Source organism: Aquila chrysaetos, chromosome 23 (assembly GCF_900496995.4).
Source record: "Aquila chrysaetos chrysaetos chromosome 23, bAquChr1.4, whole genome shotgun sequence".
NCBI lineage: Eukaryota > Metazoa > Chordata > Aves > Accipitriformes > Accipitridae > Aquila > Aquila chrysaetos.
Window position 1 is genome coordinate 3,960,407 of NC_044026.1, and position 15,587 is coordinate 3,975,993.

Below are 15,587 nucleotides of genomic sequence, written 5' to 3' on the forward strand. Positions count from 1 at the left end.
TTCTCCCCGATGCCTGCAAGCTGGTAATTTTTATTAAGAAGTGGTGACATTGACATAATTTAGTTTTTCTCTCCTCTGCAGAATACTTCTGTGTGTAAATTCACTTCAGTGTGACAGACTGCGTTCAAAAGAGAGCTTAATTATAATGAAGAATAATGAGCAATCACAGTACATTTTCTGTAGAGAACACCTCTGATTAGGTGTTATCAAAACACATGAAAGCAAAGCAAAAAAAAGAAACCTACGACTTATCTTTAGCCAGCTAATCCTGTAAGAAAGAGCAATGAAAATCGTAATTGCTATAATCACTGCAGTTTAACAATTTACTGAAATCACAGATTATTACAATGAGGCAAGCGTAAGAGGAACAGCAGTAATTGCTGGGGTTTCTGTTACAAAGGCAGCTACCTCCGGTCATTTGGACTCAGGGGAGGTGACAGTCAGGGTGAGCAAGTCAAACAAAATCGCTTGGACTTGTTATGCAATGCAGGAGAGAAAGGGTGAGAGAGAAGGCAAGAAAAAAACAGGTGTGTTCCTCATGAGTTATTTTAACCCCTAGAGCAATGAAAAGTACAGCACAAATGAGAAGTAAAGCCTCTAGTCATTTGGATACCTCAAACTAAGGCTCAACGCAAATTCTAAGTATCGCAATATTAAAATATAACTATGAAGCATATTTTTGCTGGCTGGAAGTTACTATAATTAAGAATAATAATTCAGTGTTACATTTACATGGACAAATCCTCTCTTCAATTAGAGCAGCTAGCAGATGAGCCAAATTATTTTTTAATCAAGAGTTCCTGAGCATCTGATTCAAATGAGTATTTCTAGGTCCCAACGCTCTACTATTCCAGCAGTTTCTAACCACAACAAAAGAAGCAGCGTAATTTTTTTGTGGCTTAACATTTATTTTCAAGCTCTTCCTGGTTTAATAAATTAGTCTCTTTTTACCAATGTATTGACTAATTACTGCTTTACCTGCTGACACTGGCGCTGTGAGCAAGTGAAACATCTACTTACAGAAAGTGGCTATATAAATATTAACATTTGTGATGCTGTTAAGAAACGTTACCAGTGGAAATCAACTTTAAGAACACTTCCAGGTGCAGACAGATCTTTTCTTTCTGCCTTCCCCTGCCCTCAGTACCCTAAGGTGTCTGAAAACTCAACAGTGTCCCTGGTTCCCCAGACAGTCCCCAACCAGCATCTTCTTCTCTCCCTCCTAGGACGAGCAGGAGGTCTTCAGGGGGGACATGCAGCTGGAAACAGCTGCACACCTTGGCTGGCTGCTACGCACGCGGCTGAGGAGATCTGTGACCTCGCACAGCTCCCAAATGCTGTATCTCATAAAGAGAGGGAGGCACTCAGCCCTACCGCATTGCTGATGTTTGGGGGATTTTATTCATTTGTTTCTTTTTATACTCACCTACGAGCTTTGCCGTGCAGAGCCTATCCCCCTAAGGCTCAGTGGGACGTAAGAATGTGCTTATGTCTCCTATTTCATCTGCGAGGGAGTCTTTGTGCATGAAATTTTGGGGCACATCCACATGCCTTCCAGTCTGGAGTCAGTGTGCAGAGGCAGGCGGGAGCCTGAACGGACCCAGCAGAAGATTGCCTGCACCTACTCACGCAGATGTATCCATCAGCTTCAGCAGCAGAGAGCAAAGGGAAGGCAGATACTTTAAAGCTGTTAATGTGGAAAACATCCACGGTGCTTTCTGCACGAGAGAACAGAGCAGTGAACTACCCGAGTAACTGACAGCCACTGACTGAAGCTTGCCGATGATTATTTGTTGCAAATGCTGAAATGTACTGTTTGGTAAAAACTTGGGACTATCCTCTTCAAAACTTGTTTGCATTTTTAATTGCATTTGAACCTCTGTGAACATAGCTCTCTTAGAAAAGAGAGCTATGGACAACAATCATCAAATTCACTTTAAGTGTAACTGTCAAAAAAAAAATACATATATAATTGTCCCTCCTTTTCCCAGTAGCTTGTATTGAGCTTTGGAAATTAATAGTATCAAATTCACTTTAAGTGTAACTGTCAAAAAAAAAATATATATAATTGTCCCTCCTTTTCCCAGTAGCTTGTATTGAGCTTTGGAAATTAATAGTATCAAATTTTTTAGAGGAATCATTCTATTTTTACAAAGGCCACAGGATCAGAAGGGGAAAGAGCAAAAATAGCAAGCATACCGCTACTGTTAAGTGACTCCTAATGATTAATCATAAATGTATGTGTACAATTTCCTTTGCATCCTGTTTGCTGAGGAAAGCAAGAAAGAATAGCTCAGCATACAGAGTTTTTACATGCCATTTCTAAAGACAAGGCAAGACAAGATTTATCAGAGATGTCATTTTTTTCCCACCAAATCAATATAGCCGGAAAAGAACAAGTCTTCCCCTCCGTTCTGAAAAGCAAATTTCTTAGGTTGCATTTAGTTCAATGACTTTTGCATCTGCTGCGGACAGGGGAGAGATGAAGGTGCCAGGCAGCTGCCTGCGCTTTGAGCTCTGCAGCTGGGGAGCATCCTGCGTAGTTAAGGTCTATGCATTGGTGAGCCCAGCTCAAGCAGGGGAAGGGAGGACTGCGTTCAGCATCCCTGCCCCAGCAGAGGTCTAAACCGAGCACATTTTTGTACTGTGGCAAGCTCAAGAAAAGGATGAGCTATCCAGACCACCTTTTATGTGGGGCAGGCAGGCTGCCTATAAAGTCAGTAATGCACCCATAACATCTACAGCAGCACATTAAAAGGCTTCCAGAGCGGTTATGGGGTTTGCTAAGCGATACATGGAGTGGGAGAGGCGGAAAGAGAAGCCGAATTTCCCACCCCCATCAATGTGCTGTGCTGTCAGGACACGGGCTGGCACTCCTTCCACCTCACCGCAGGTGGTGGGACAACCTGGGCATGGGTTCTGCCAGGAGGAGCTGGGGTGGAGGGGACGAGAGAGGCTCCCTGGGAGGGAAACTCACTCCATCCTAGGACAGGTTTCTAAAGGAGGGGGATGAGTCCTACCCTCCCACCCCGGTCCCCATCTCAGTTGAGTTTAGGGCTTGCTATTGATGGCTTTCCCTTGAAATGCCCTCACTCTCCTCAACTGGATGGGCTCCGGCGGTCCTTCCCAGCCCCGTCAGGTCCTCACCGCTGCCGGTGGGACCGCTCAGCCATCGCACCGTACCACCAGCAACACCGAAGGAGCCGGGGCAGATTTTGAACTAGCACCAAGCCCCAGCCTGTAAACTGCAGCTGGGCAGTGGGTGCAATGCAAGGCGTTGAGCTCCGTCCGCAGCAGGACGAGGAATCACAGCAATTGGGTGGGCAAAATGAGCAAAACCGTGCACTAAAGTAAGCTTTGCTGCTTGCGAAGCAAAGCAGGTAGCCACAGCTGCGTGAGATGAGTTCCCCTCAAGACAACCTGGCACCTACTTGCTAGAGCACAAGGTGTTTGGAGAGACTCTGTTAAATTCAAACATTCATTTAGGAGCTTCTACTGTAAACAGAAATCTGACAAGCTACAACACTTAATGCTAAGAGCCAAAATATATTCCTACGGTCTTTCCTGCAAAAGACTGAGGGAAATGAGCATAGAGACTGACTCATCATAAACTGAATAGCAGATCTGGAAGACAATGATGGGGGTCAAACCTCTGGGTGAAGTGACATCAGTGGACACAGATGCAGAAGCTAAAGCTCGCCTTCCTGTTGCGGAGCTCAGAGTCCCATGGCACACGACCTATCGTGAAGCTATGTCAACATAGGAAATTATTTTTATACTGTAAAGAGAATTGTTTCAAGCAATTTTGGTTCCTGGAAAATAAAATGTATGTGCTACGTTATATGATAAACATACGCTCTGTATACATTTAGGAGTTCCAGTACGTTGCTTCACAGTGGCCTAATTATTAGTAATCTCAGGTGTTTTAAGTACAAACGACACTGACGTTCCCAGGAAAGAGCAAAGGCAGAATTTCGGCACCAAGCCCCCCTGAACTGCTTTGCAGCGCTGACACTGCCAACACTTGGCGAGGTCTTGGCCGCAGTTTGCGGGCGCGTTAAGTCCCTGTCCTACCGAGCAGCATCCATCTCCTGCTGCAAAGGCCGGACCCAGGAGCCGCAATTACAGCAGTGCTTGCAGCAGCAGAGCGGAAGCAGCCCAAGACACCCTGCAGCCAAGGCGAAGGGGCACGAACGGCTGTCCGTCGGGTTACTTGCTGCTGGTTTGTGCCTTACCAGAGGACCACCCCAGCCTGGATCCCAGGAAACCGCTCCCAAAGGAGACAGAGACCTCAACAAGGGCAGGAGAGAGAAGTCTAATACTGGGGTAAGGTGTAAAAGGCTGTAAAATGAGAACAGGCAGATAGCATGCATGACTTTAACACAGGGCGATTTTCCTTTTTTTTTTTTTTTTTTTTTTTAAATACAGAAATTCTCACAGAGTATCCTGAGGACATTGGCATCTCGAGTACATTTTGGCCCAGGATTAGAAAAATACGGTACTTGAACCGAGAGAGCAGCTTTCAGCGAACTGTTCCTCGAGGGCTGATATTATTTAACACATGTGGATTAATATGTATGTAAAATAAAATACAAAGGCACTAGAACAAAGAACTGGAGAGAGAAACTACAGGAGGGCATTGCAAAGCCATGGAGGATGGCAAGCTATATTTAGCAGACATGAAAGAAACCCCATCTTTCTTGTGGACTCCAGATACTCTGAAAGTATTTGCTAAGGACAGGCATCTAAGTGTCACCGGGTAGAGCACATGAAAAAAGCTAGATGTTTCCAGTTTTAGAAAACTAAAGAACTTTTTTACTCTTTGTTCCCGATTGCTCTTTGCCCTGTTGTTATGCCATTATTTTGTATTTACAATGCCATAGCCTTTTGTCACGGAGAATGCAGTAAAAATGACAAATAAGGCTGCCTGGCAACACACTGAAATACCACCAAAATGGGTAAGGAAGGAGCAAGGTTTAGTTTGAATAAGAACCAGCTTAAGCTGTTAGCAAATACAAGAGAAGCTCTGTCTTTAGGTACGAGTTGTTCCCCTGCTCTAGGAGCATCATCTGACCATGCTCTGTTCACCTTCTTGTATCTCCTATACCCTGCCCTGAGCTGATTCATAAGTCCCCTGATCTGCTATTTCCTCCAACTTGGATTTTATTTCTCAAGACCAATCCCTGTTTCACACAGTTCTCATCTTTAACCGGAAGAGGCTCAGGAAAGGATCAAAACACCTGGACTTATACTGGTACAGACAGCCCCTTCCCCCCACCCAGCCCCAAAGGGTCTCGTTCCTATCTTGGATGTGTATATAAATAAGAGAAACAGCAACACAACCATAGAGAGCTAGCACTCATTTTTATGTATATACTTTAAAAAGCAGCTTTCTTTTCCCTCAAAAGATCTGTTCTTCCTCATTGCTAGTTTTGTATAAAAGAAACTAAACATAAAAATGTCCAGACTCTCTGCACATCTCTTACTCTACTAATTGATTATTCTTCCATCTATAGTCATATAAATATAATATATATTGCTAATGCTATTAGAAATCCACCTAGGAAATCAATTCAGAATGAATACTATAAATAGATACCAAGCACACGTATCAGACCCGCAAGTTAACACATTCCTAGAACTGATGTGCTATTTCTGATATCTCATGGCAAATAATCTCATTATGATGATACATTTTGCCACAATAATTTTTAATTAAGGTGCTTAGTTATAAAAAAAGGGTAAATCCCCCAAATCTGAATACTCATCCTTCTGAAATTGCTAACTCAGGTAACGAAAGCACAGTAACAAAACCCCTCTAAATTACACAGCACTCCAATCCGATGCACAACCACCACCAACGAAAAATAATCTAAAAATACAACCAGAGAACAGGCATTAGGAGATAGGAAGTGCTTCCTCTCCACTAAGGCTTTTGTTAGCGTTTACACAAGGATCCTTTTCTGAGGAGTCTGAAGTGGGAACAGATTGCTTTCACACCGAGCACACTTAGAAAAAAAAACTTTGCATTTTTACTTTTTTTTTTTTGTCTGCACTTACTCAGGCTACAAACAATCCTCTAATCTCCCTGCTCCAAACAGAGGCTTTTTCAAAATTCTCTGTCACTCTTTCAAAAGGCACGTAGCATCAGGAAGATAACCCTGGACATTAAATGGCTTTCCGATCTTTGGTCACCCTTCCTGGCTAAGGTCAGGCTAAGTGGTCCTGCTGCATTCTTTTGTCTAAAGTCCTTTCCACAACAAAGAACCCCCCATGAAGAAAGCCAGAGCCCAGGACCCCCAGCCCCTCGGAGGGGCTGCGCCAAGACCCCCGACAAGCAGCACAACCCCCAGCGCCCAGGTGACCCAAAACCGACTTCAAACCAGAGCGAGCAAACTTGTCGGGCTGCGGAAAGTTATCTACTTGCAAGTGCTGGCTGTCAGAAAGGATCCAGAAGCAACCACCGGCTAATATTTGCCCTTCCCAGAGCCAGGGAAGGGAGTCACACCATCGCCAAAACCCACAAGGTCACCGTACGGCTCCTGCGATCCCTCCTTCGGCGTTTTTTTGCCATATCGCTTTGGGGACTGCTTCTCGACGTGTGTGTTTTGCAGTGACTTTCCCGAGCCGTGTTTGCATTTCGTTTCCTAAAACCGCCGAACGAAGCGAGCAGGCTGCCGAGAAGGGCTCGGCGCTGCCCGTCAATTCGCACTCACCTCAGCTTCTCTTCGTGTGACCCGGGCAGTCCCACGCTATCCGGGCGATCCCGTCTCCTCCTGTACAGACCTGAATGTGACAACTCTTTCAGCTGCAAGGCCGTCATATTTCTCTACCTGGAGGGTTGGAATTTTTTTTTTTTTTTAAAGGGGGGGGGGGGTGCGCTCGCGTGCGTGTTTTGGCTTTTGAGTTGGGTCGTCCCCCCCCCCTTCTCTTCCAGCCTCTTCCAGATGTTGCTGCCGAGGAACGCGCCAGCCAAGATGCCTGGAGAGAAGAGGTTCGTCGGCGTGTCGGCACACCTGCGCCCGCCGGAGCGACCAACCTCTGCAGGCAGGGCAGGCAGGGCAGGCAGGCGGCCGCTGCCGCTGGGTTTCCTGTTTCTCATAGGTACACACCCTCCCGAAGGGCACCACGTTTCCTTTATCGCTGGATCGCACCTCAGGGATGCCTGCCACAAACTCACCGCCTGCCCTCCAGCTTTACTTCAAACTCCCGCTGCCCCGACGGGAACGACCCCGCTGTGGGGTGCAAAGCCTGCCGCTCGCCCGGCACCTCCTGCGAGGAGCTGAAAATCTCCAGGGCTGCCATGAGCGGTTAACTCTTTGCCGCTATAATTTAGGACAAAAAGAGAGTCATCAGCGCTACGGAAAGTCGGTGTTACTCAAGCACGTGAGCAAACTCTGACAGGGAGATTAATGCAGCGAAGCAACTTCAGTAACCAGCGTTAAAATATTCTTTTGCAAACACAATAGCCCTGCACTTGTCAGAAATTGCTCTTTTCCATGCATCTTGAAAAGCAGAAGAAAACCGCAATGTATTTTTCTTCCTACTCTCAGCTATCAAAACCTAACCGCCGTAACTATTTGTCACATTTTGTAGTGATGGAGTGTCCTGTGTAATTGTAAAACAGGAATGAAAGTGCTTAAGGTTTCCTGTAAGACAGGAAGATGACTAGCAGGGATTTGCAAGCTCTGTGTCTCATCTCAGTAATTTTTTAGTAATAAAACTCTTTGCTTCAACTTAAAAGGAGGCTTCAGAAAAGCTTATCACTTCTTGAAAAATTTTTACCATTTCTTTGATGTTATCCTTGGCAAACATGAACAAAAACTTAATTCAGAATTTTTACTTCTGTGTTGAGAGTTGGGGAGGGTGTGTTTTTTAAATGAACTTGCATTTAATAAAAGCCAAGAAATCTAAGAATTCAAGGACTGTTTTGACAAGGATAGGAAACAAGTTCCATGTAGTATGAATTTCATAGTTCATTATTAAAGTGTTTATTTTGTAGCAGAATACATGTAAGAGTATTTTTGAATTCTTGTCACAGAGAAAAGCATAACATATGTAATACTGGGTACATCACGACACCAATTTTGTCAGGATCACCAGACTGAACACAAGCACAGTAATTTTATATAATACTATCAATGTGCTTCAGTCTGGAATGTCATCAAAATATAATATAAAACATCACACAATGGAAAAATAACAGAAATTCTTTTGGAAAGGAATCACATAACATGCCAAATAGATAATGGCTGGAGATATTCAAAGGGATTTATATGATGTTAGAAGGCTGCACACACTGAAACATCAACAAGACATCTGAGCTCCTGTCCTCAGAAAATAAAAGACAGAATGGTCACGATATTTGCCTAAACATGCTGCATTCCAGTTTCAAATGAAGTATTTAAAATGTTTCTCAATCTGCAGTAGGATAAGCTTAAACATAATTAAATGCCAGTTCCCCGCAGTCAATCACCGATTCAATGAAAAGTTAAGGACGGCAGATGACAGATGCTCATGGCACAGCAGCTTTTATACATTACCAGCAATTTTTACTGTGCTTTAAATATCAGCATACCAATGATTTATCTTTGTCCAAACAATCAATTTTAGATAATAATAATCTAAAAAGTGAAGACAGAATAGATTTTTTGCTGCGAAAAAGCTCTTTGTAAACTAATGAAATTGAACTATTACCTACAAAGTTGTTGATAAATTTTTACTCACTAGAGTAGCAGTCTCTTCAGTTTATACTGAATACTTTTGTGTTAATTATGACACAAGTCTATCAAAAATTAAAGGACAACTCTTCACCCACTCTGCTGCAAGTTGCGTTGGTGTGAAGTACACAGCATTAAAGTTCATGTTTATCTGCATGAACAGCTGCTGTGCTTGGAGAGCCTGTAGGACAACAGCTTTTACTAAAATGTACTTGGAAACCAGAGCTGCACCAAACCGGTATTATTAAAATTTAAAATCAACGCCACCAGACAGACCACGTAAATTGAAGGAATACAAGAAGTCCAGACACAAAAATGAGTTGTTTGTTACAGAGATCAAATCCACCTCAATCTACAGGAGCGCAAGATGGTTAATTTTTTTAAATAGACCTGGGAATCAGCTCCACAGCATCACTATTTCACAGGCTTCTTCAGCAAACTCCAACAGGGGTCTAAGCTGATGTAGAAAAGACTTTCTTGGAGGACTGAGAACAACCTAAAAGCTTTCTACAAGGAGAAATCCAAACCGGACTCCTTTTCTGCCCTGTGGGATCCTCCACCAATGCTCATGAGAGACAAGGTTTCAAATCTGAAATTACTCAAAACAGCCAAACTTTAAGTTCTGAGTATCAAATACACATTGTAAGGGCGTTTTTTGGAGAGACGTTGGAGAATGTAAATGATATTTTGCCACTAACTCGCTTAAAGGTTCCCAGAAAGCAACTCGGATGGACCTCGCTCTGCAAGAAGAAGAACTTCCCCAGCGAGTGCCTCCTGCTCCCCACACCCCCTTTTACCTTCCAGCCCCTATCTGCTGTTTATAATTCCTTTTTTGAGAGATTACATTCTTCTCGCGTGGGATGGGGCCACTTGGACCTTTCACATTCCGTCAGGATTTTTGAGGACCAGCCAAGTTACCACGGCTTTTCTTATTACTGGTAACACGTAGCCTTCTCTTATGTCCTTTACTTGGAAGGTTCACTCTTCATTTTCCAGCGTGTGCCTCTTCTCTCATGCAACCGACCTTCCTTCCACCCCCAGAGAAAGCTAAAATTGCTACTGCAATCTGATGGATAAGCATGGTATTATCAGTATTTTATTAGAGGAAAATATTCACCTATGTCTAAGCAGCAAAAGGTAGAACCTAGACAGAAACTATGCAGTCCTTCATTCATCCCAAGCAATAAATAACTTTTTGTCACGTGGGACAAGGCTCATGCTTAAGTTTTCACTGCAGTTCTACAAAACATTTATCTCGATATACCAGGCCTGATGTGCTCTCTCTTCAATTTGTGCTGAAGTACTGTTGTTCTGGTGACTGTAGGTATTCAGCAGAACTTTGCAATTTAAAAAACTTTTCAGACAGACAGGTTATGTCTGGTTATTTTTCACTGTGCTCAAAGGGCTGTGAACAGTAATCCATGATGTTGGAAACCATGTCACTGAATTTAGGAATAAGAACGAACGCCAAGGACTTCAAATTCAGTACATTTCTTCATGAGTCTGTATTTACAGAGAATGCACGTTAACTATAAAAACCAGAAAAGACAAATTCTAGCTCTCTCATTCCACCAGAGAAGCCTTTATCAATGTGATTGATCTTTTTTCCACTCCAGTGACACATTCTTGTTTTGTTTTTTTTTTAAACCTTGAACAACCACCAAATTTCAATTAAATCTAGTTGAAGATTTTCAAAGCAATAGAAAAAGCTGTTTTCAGGGCAGCATAAGCAGTCAAAAAAAAAAATAATCACAAGAGCATTATAAGAACAGTTGTTCTCCATCCCGCATCGCTCACCCAGCTTATCACTGGGATGAGTCTCCAGAGGAATGTGTCCAAGAGTGCTGGCTTTCTACTATTTCTCGCAAGGTCTGGAAGAAAAAAAAACTGTTTAAAGCCAAGGAAAAGCCTTGTACGTCAGCAGGAACGCACGGGACTCGCTGGAGCAAGCAAAGGAAGGTGGCAATAACCCTTCCGGCAATTCTACAAGAAGCCCCGAAGCGCCCAAGTGATGTGCCGATGGCAAATGAAGCTTTACACCTCTCTGAATTAGGCTGCTGAGGCGGGTCCCCACCCATGGGTTTGGGTGTCAAGGAATAGCGTACCGCACCTTGGGTCCCTGCTAGGGCAGGCGGGGATAAAAGGAAATGAGCGGAGAGAAATCGCGCCACAAATCTAAGGATGCAAGCCTTGGGGAAAAAAAAAATAAAATCAAAGCTTCACAGGAGCCTAAACTGTTGATTCAAGGAGTCAAATAATTAACTAATTACACGTTTCCTTCCTTGTCTAATGTGACTCCAACATCTGTTTTGATGTTTCTTGCCCCACTCCACTTAGCGATCAATCAATCCTGAAGCATGCATATTTAATCTGTGGATTAGGCTAAGTACTGAGGCACTTGAACTAAGTGGACACTGCAAAGCAGCGCTATGGATTTATGTCCATGCTCCAGCTGACCAAGCACGTTTGCTGCAATTTTAACGGTAGTTGCTGGGTTTTTTAAAACCTCTTCTATGGATGCACGTCCCTGCCATACAATGTAAAGTAAAAAAAAAAATACGTGACGGTGTGCTCAACACCCTTCACAGCAGCGACGCACTCAACCCACCAAAGTCCTTTGGGATTTGAGGGGGCAGAGGGAAGTCAGGGGGGCTGCCGCCGTGAGCATGGGGGTCCCTCCTTGCCCTGGCGGTACCAAAGGCATCGCCACCTCCACCGCAGGTCGCCCGTGAGGCTTCGGTGAGGCAAGGCACAGGTCCCTGCTCTCCTTCCAACTATTCTATTGCAATAATGAAAAAAAAAAAAAAAAAAAAGCAAGCACTGGAAAATCTTCTGTCTACCTGAACGCGGAGCGAGGTCTTTCAGCTGCCTCCTCCAAGCTCTCTGCACACGCTGCCCCCTGAATTCCTAAAATTCAGCCAAAAAAACCCGGCAAAAGGCACGTTTTTCTCCAGCACCTGGACTCCTACTTTGGCTGTGCTTTACAATGCCTCCCTCTAGTGGGAAAATGATGACTTATTTCTCAGTGCCAGTATTTCTCTCTACAGCCAGAAAGAGGTACGGATTAACCCACACATGCTTTAATAATTCAGACTGGGGCCAAGTGGAGAGCGGAAAGGAGTGACAGACCAGCAGCTGAAGATCCAGGTTAGCATTATAACTAGAAATTTATGCTGTTAATCATGCTGTTAATCAAATGGATGATCAATGCATGACTAGGTGTGCAAAGAAGAAAGTATGTGACACAGCATGAATCAGTTTTGTCCTGCCATTTGTAAATATGCCTTTTTAAAAAAAGAGTGATGAACAAGCTTGCAAGCAGCTGAAAATTTGAAGATGGGTACAATTACTCATATGGGTACAAAGACTCATTACTGAACTCCATGGGATAAACATCTTAAAAAAAAAAAAAGAGAAAAAAAACCCTAACACACCAAAAAGATGGAGGAAGGGAAGGTTTAAAGCCAGGAAATTCAGAATTTAGCTTAATCTTCATAGCCTAGAACATGTGGAAGAACACAGCTAAGGCACACAACCAATTCCCAAACTGCATTTCTAGATATGGGACCTTCCCTTCAGAATAATTTTTACTCTCTTGGAATTAAAAGCCTCTTCCCAAAAGAGATTTTCAACCCCAGTCAGAAATACGTTTTCTACATTTAAGCACTTTGTTAATGATGCATGAAGACCTTAAGTCTGAAAATGAAGACTGAAAAGTCTTATTTTTAAACAAGTTGTCTTCTACTTGCACCCTACTACTGTAGATAGATAATATCCAGAATGTTTACTTTACTCTTTTCTAATGGGATAAAATGCCCTTGGAAATGGGGCTAAAAAGCCCCTGGTAACAGCTGGCTTACTGGGTGATGAAAAGTTCCCCAGTAGATGCCACAAAACGCTGAGGAAGCCTCCAAGGGAAAAAAAAAAAAAAAGGGGCAAAAGCAGAACTTGAAAATGAGTGGCAAATGAACGAAACTGCCTGGAAAGCTGCTGCTCCAGATAACGCAGGGAATTGCCTGCTCTGACGGCCAGGTTTGTGCCCTGAAAGCCAGCGAGCCCTTCCAGAGCTACCGAAAAGCCGACTGAGCCGATCCAGATGGGCAGCCGCTGAGGAGACCTGGTTTTGCTGGAGAGCTAGTGGGAAATCTCGAAACAGGCCCCAGCTGACTTTGCCCTTTCACTGAAGGAATGCGAGTATTAGGAAGTCTTCATTTTTCTCCAAAACACCACTCATCGGGGTTAAATAAATGCAAACAAAACCACAGCAGCCTATAAACTGCTTCCTCTGTTGACTGCCCAGCAATTATTCTCCTGGCCCGTTTGATTTCCATGTCACCAATAATTTTCAAATGACTAATGCTACATGACAAGTAGAGAAAGAAAAGCCTCTTCTCAAGGTTTAGTGTTCTTTACACTGAAATGAAATGAAACCGCCAAGGACAGAAGATGGCACGTTCCCCTTGCAAAGGCTGGAAGAGGTCCCGGTGATCCTGACAACGTGCAGGTGCTTGAAGGCACCACCACCTCATCGCACACAACCAAATGTGACCGCCAAGCAGTAGGTGATGCTAATTTACAGCTGCAAGTGCTGGGCTTTTAGAAGGACAACCCAACCCCCAGCTCCCAAGAGGGTCTTGGAGCCCTTGAACGGTGCTGGTGTAAGAAGAAGGATGAGCTGAAGAAGAAGGATGAGCTGAATGGCAAGGGACGGTCACTTTAGCAGCCCAGAAGAAGAAGGATCTTGGCTGTAAATCTGTGAACATATCACACAGCCACCTATAGTCTGACTAGCATTTCCAAGAAAGGTAGAAAGTAGCAGTTCCTTAGAGGTTATCACTTTAGTAATGAACCAGCCATGCCACCTTTAAAAGTCAGAGACTAATAGTATGACGGTTTCTTGTGTAAAAACTAATGTACTTTCTAGTGCAGAACATACAAAGTAGCTCATGTGTCTAGAAAAATAAAGCTGAATACATGTAAAGACTTAAGAAACACAGGCAAGGTACAATTTTCAGCCACTCAAAAAAAAAAATCTTAATTTTTAAGTATATACATTTTGGTTTCAAAGTTATTAATCCGTATCCATGCAGAAAAATCCATACTGAAAAAGAAATTCACAGTGCAAAGGAAACAAAACTAATTCACCCTGAAAATTCAGAATACTGTAAAATGGAAACACCACCACGCTCCCCTTAATGCTGCCAAAATTACTTTTGGATTCAGCACAAAAAATAAAAATACTTTCTCATATGGATTTTTCATAATATTTTAAAGCACATGAAAAACACACTTAAGAGTCTTAAATTAGAGCAAAGTTCTTAAACCAGAAAAGCACAGCTGCCCTACGGTAAAAGGTTTGCTTCACTGGAAAAGTGACTGACTTCTGAACGTAAAGACTCCGTTCAATCGTACCAGAAGCGATACAATTTCTGTAACAGGTTGGCAAAACTACTCCTTCCACTGGAATTATACTTCAGGTTCAATTATTCCGTCGCAGTGCCCTCTTCCTCAGCCACTGCCAATTATCCCATTGCCCAAAAAACCCCATCAGTGACGGGATATCTTCAAACTGACCACGAATCCTCTGATCTGGGTGGGGACAAAACAGTGTCCCTAAAAACACTCCAGATGAGCAACGGATAAAAAACTACTGGGAATACCAGGACACCTCTATGCATTTCCAGAACGACAAAGGACTTCGCTCAAAGCTCTGTTACTGGTGCCTCTCACTTTTAGTAGTAATAAAACCCAGCAAGCAAGACTATTACCCATCCTCTTCCTAATTCCATTGATCACCATTCCCACGCATGGCTCCCGCTTGCAAGAATTTCCCGCAAAGGACTAAAAGACAGTACAATTTGTTGCCAGGCTGTCGGCTTGGAAAGCAGCACAACGTGTCCTGGGGCAGACGCGACAGACTCTCAGCCCAAGCGAGCGGGTGGACACTTACTGGCAGGGTGCAGCCTCGCTGGCAGCAGGTTCACAATGAACAGCCCTTCCCATATACAGCTTTACATTGAATAGTCACTCTTTGCATGTTTTCCTCGTGGTTATTACTGGTAGTTGTGATAAATTTTTTTTTTTTTTTTCAAAAGTGACTTAGCAAACCACTTCCTTCTTTCACCCTGTAAAAAACTGAGGAGGACAAATTCATCAGAGGAGGACAAATTCATCAAAGAGGAGGACAAATCCATCAAAGTTCACAGTTCAGCTCCACAAATTGTGTCACGCCAATCCTCTATCCCAAAATCACCAGGGAGAGAGAAGGAAGCAAATCCTGCACTACACAAGAAGGGGTATAGCTTTAGTTATAACATCAGTATTTTTTAAATGACAAAAGTACAAAAACCTGGAGAGAGCAGAGCCAAGAGGGATCACTAGGGTGTTTTCACCTTATGAATTTCCTGACAATTTCAGTCCCTCCGGAGGTATACCTTCATTTGGGGCTTTTTACAGCATTATTCTGGGGACAAAGAGAGAAGGAACAGGCAACAACTCTGTGTGCACAACACCAGACATCTCGACGAGTGTGACAGGGTCCCAGGTCCTTACCTGGGAAAAGCAAGCCCTGGAGTCACCAGTGGGCCGTGGACAGCCGCGCAGGGCCACCCGACCCCTCCGCGAGCACCTCTGTCAATGCCAAGGGGAGGGGGACGACCCTCTCTCCCCACCTTCCCACCTGCTGAGAAAGGAGGAACACCCTCTGATTTTCTTCTTTCCCGAGACGAAGGCAGCCAGTTTCACTCCCCATCTCCTGGAAGACCTCCGCCATCTCTGGCAACCTCAGCACAGGGCAGGGACTAACTGAGAACAGAAAATACCCACCACCTCCTAGAGCAGCAGGTCAGGGCGATCGACCTGCACGAC

General features: G+C 43.8%; 1 protein-coding gene across 6 annotated transcripts in view; it reads right to left on the bottom strand.

The window, feature by feature from the left end:
- The window catches only part of LIMS1 (LIM zinc finger domain containing 1), a 74,578-nt gene that overhangs the window by 28,157 nt on the left and 30,834 nt on the right, over positions 1-15,587 (bottom strand). The window contains exon 1 of one of the 6 annotated variants that reach the window (XM_029998931.2): positions 14,671-14,755. The exons of 3 other annotated variants lie outside the window; for them this stretch is intronic. In XM_029998931.2, the coding sequence (XP_029854791.2) occupies positions 14,671-14,723 (53 nt within the window). In that variant the 5' untranslated portion in view covers positions 14,724-14,755. Of the gene's footprint in view, positions 1-6,716; positions 7,319-14,670; positions 14,756-15,587 lie in introns of those variants that run through there. 2 more of the 6 variants (XM_029998929.2, XM_029998930.2) reach the window with 2 other exon arrangements.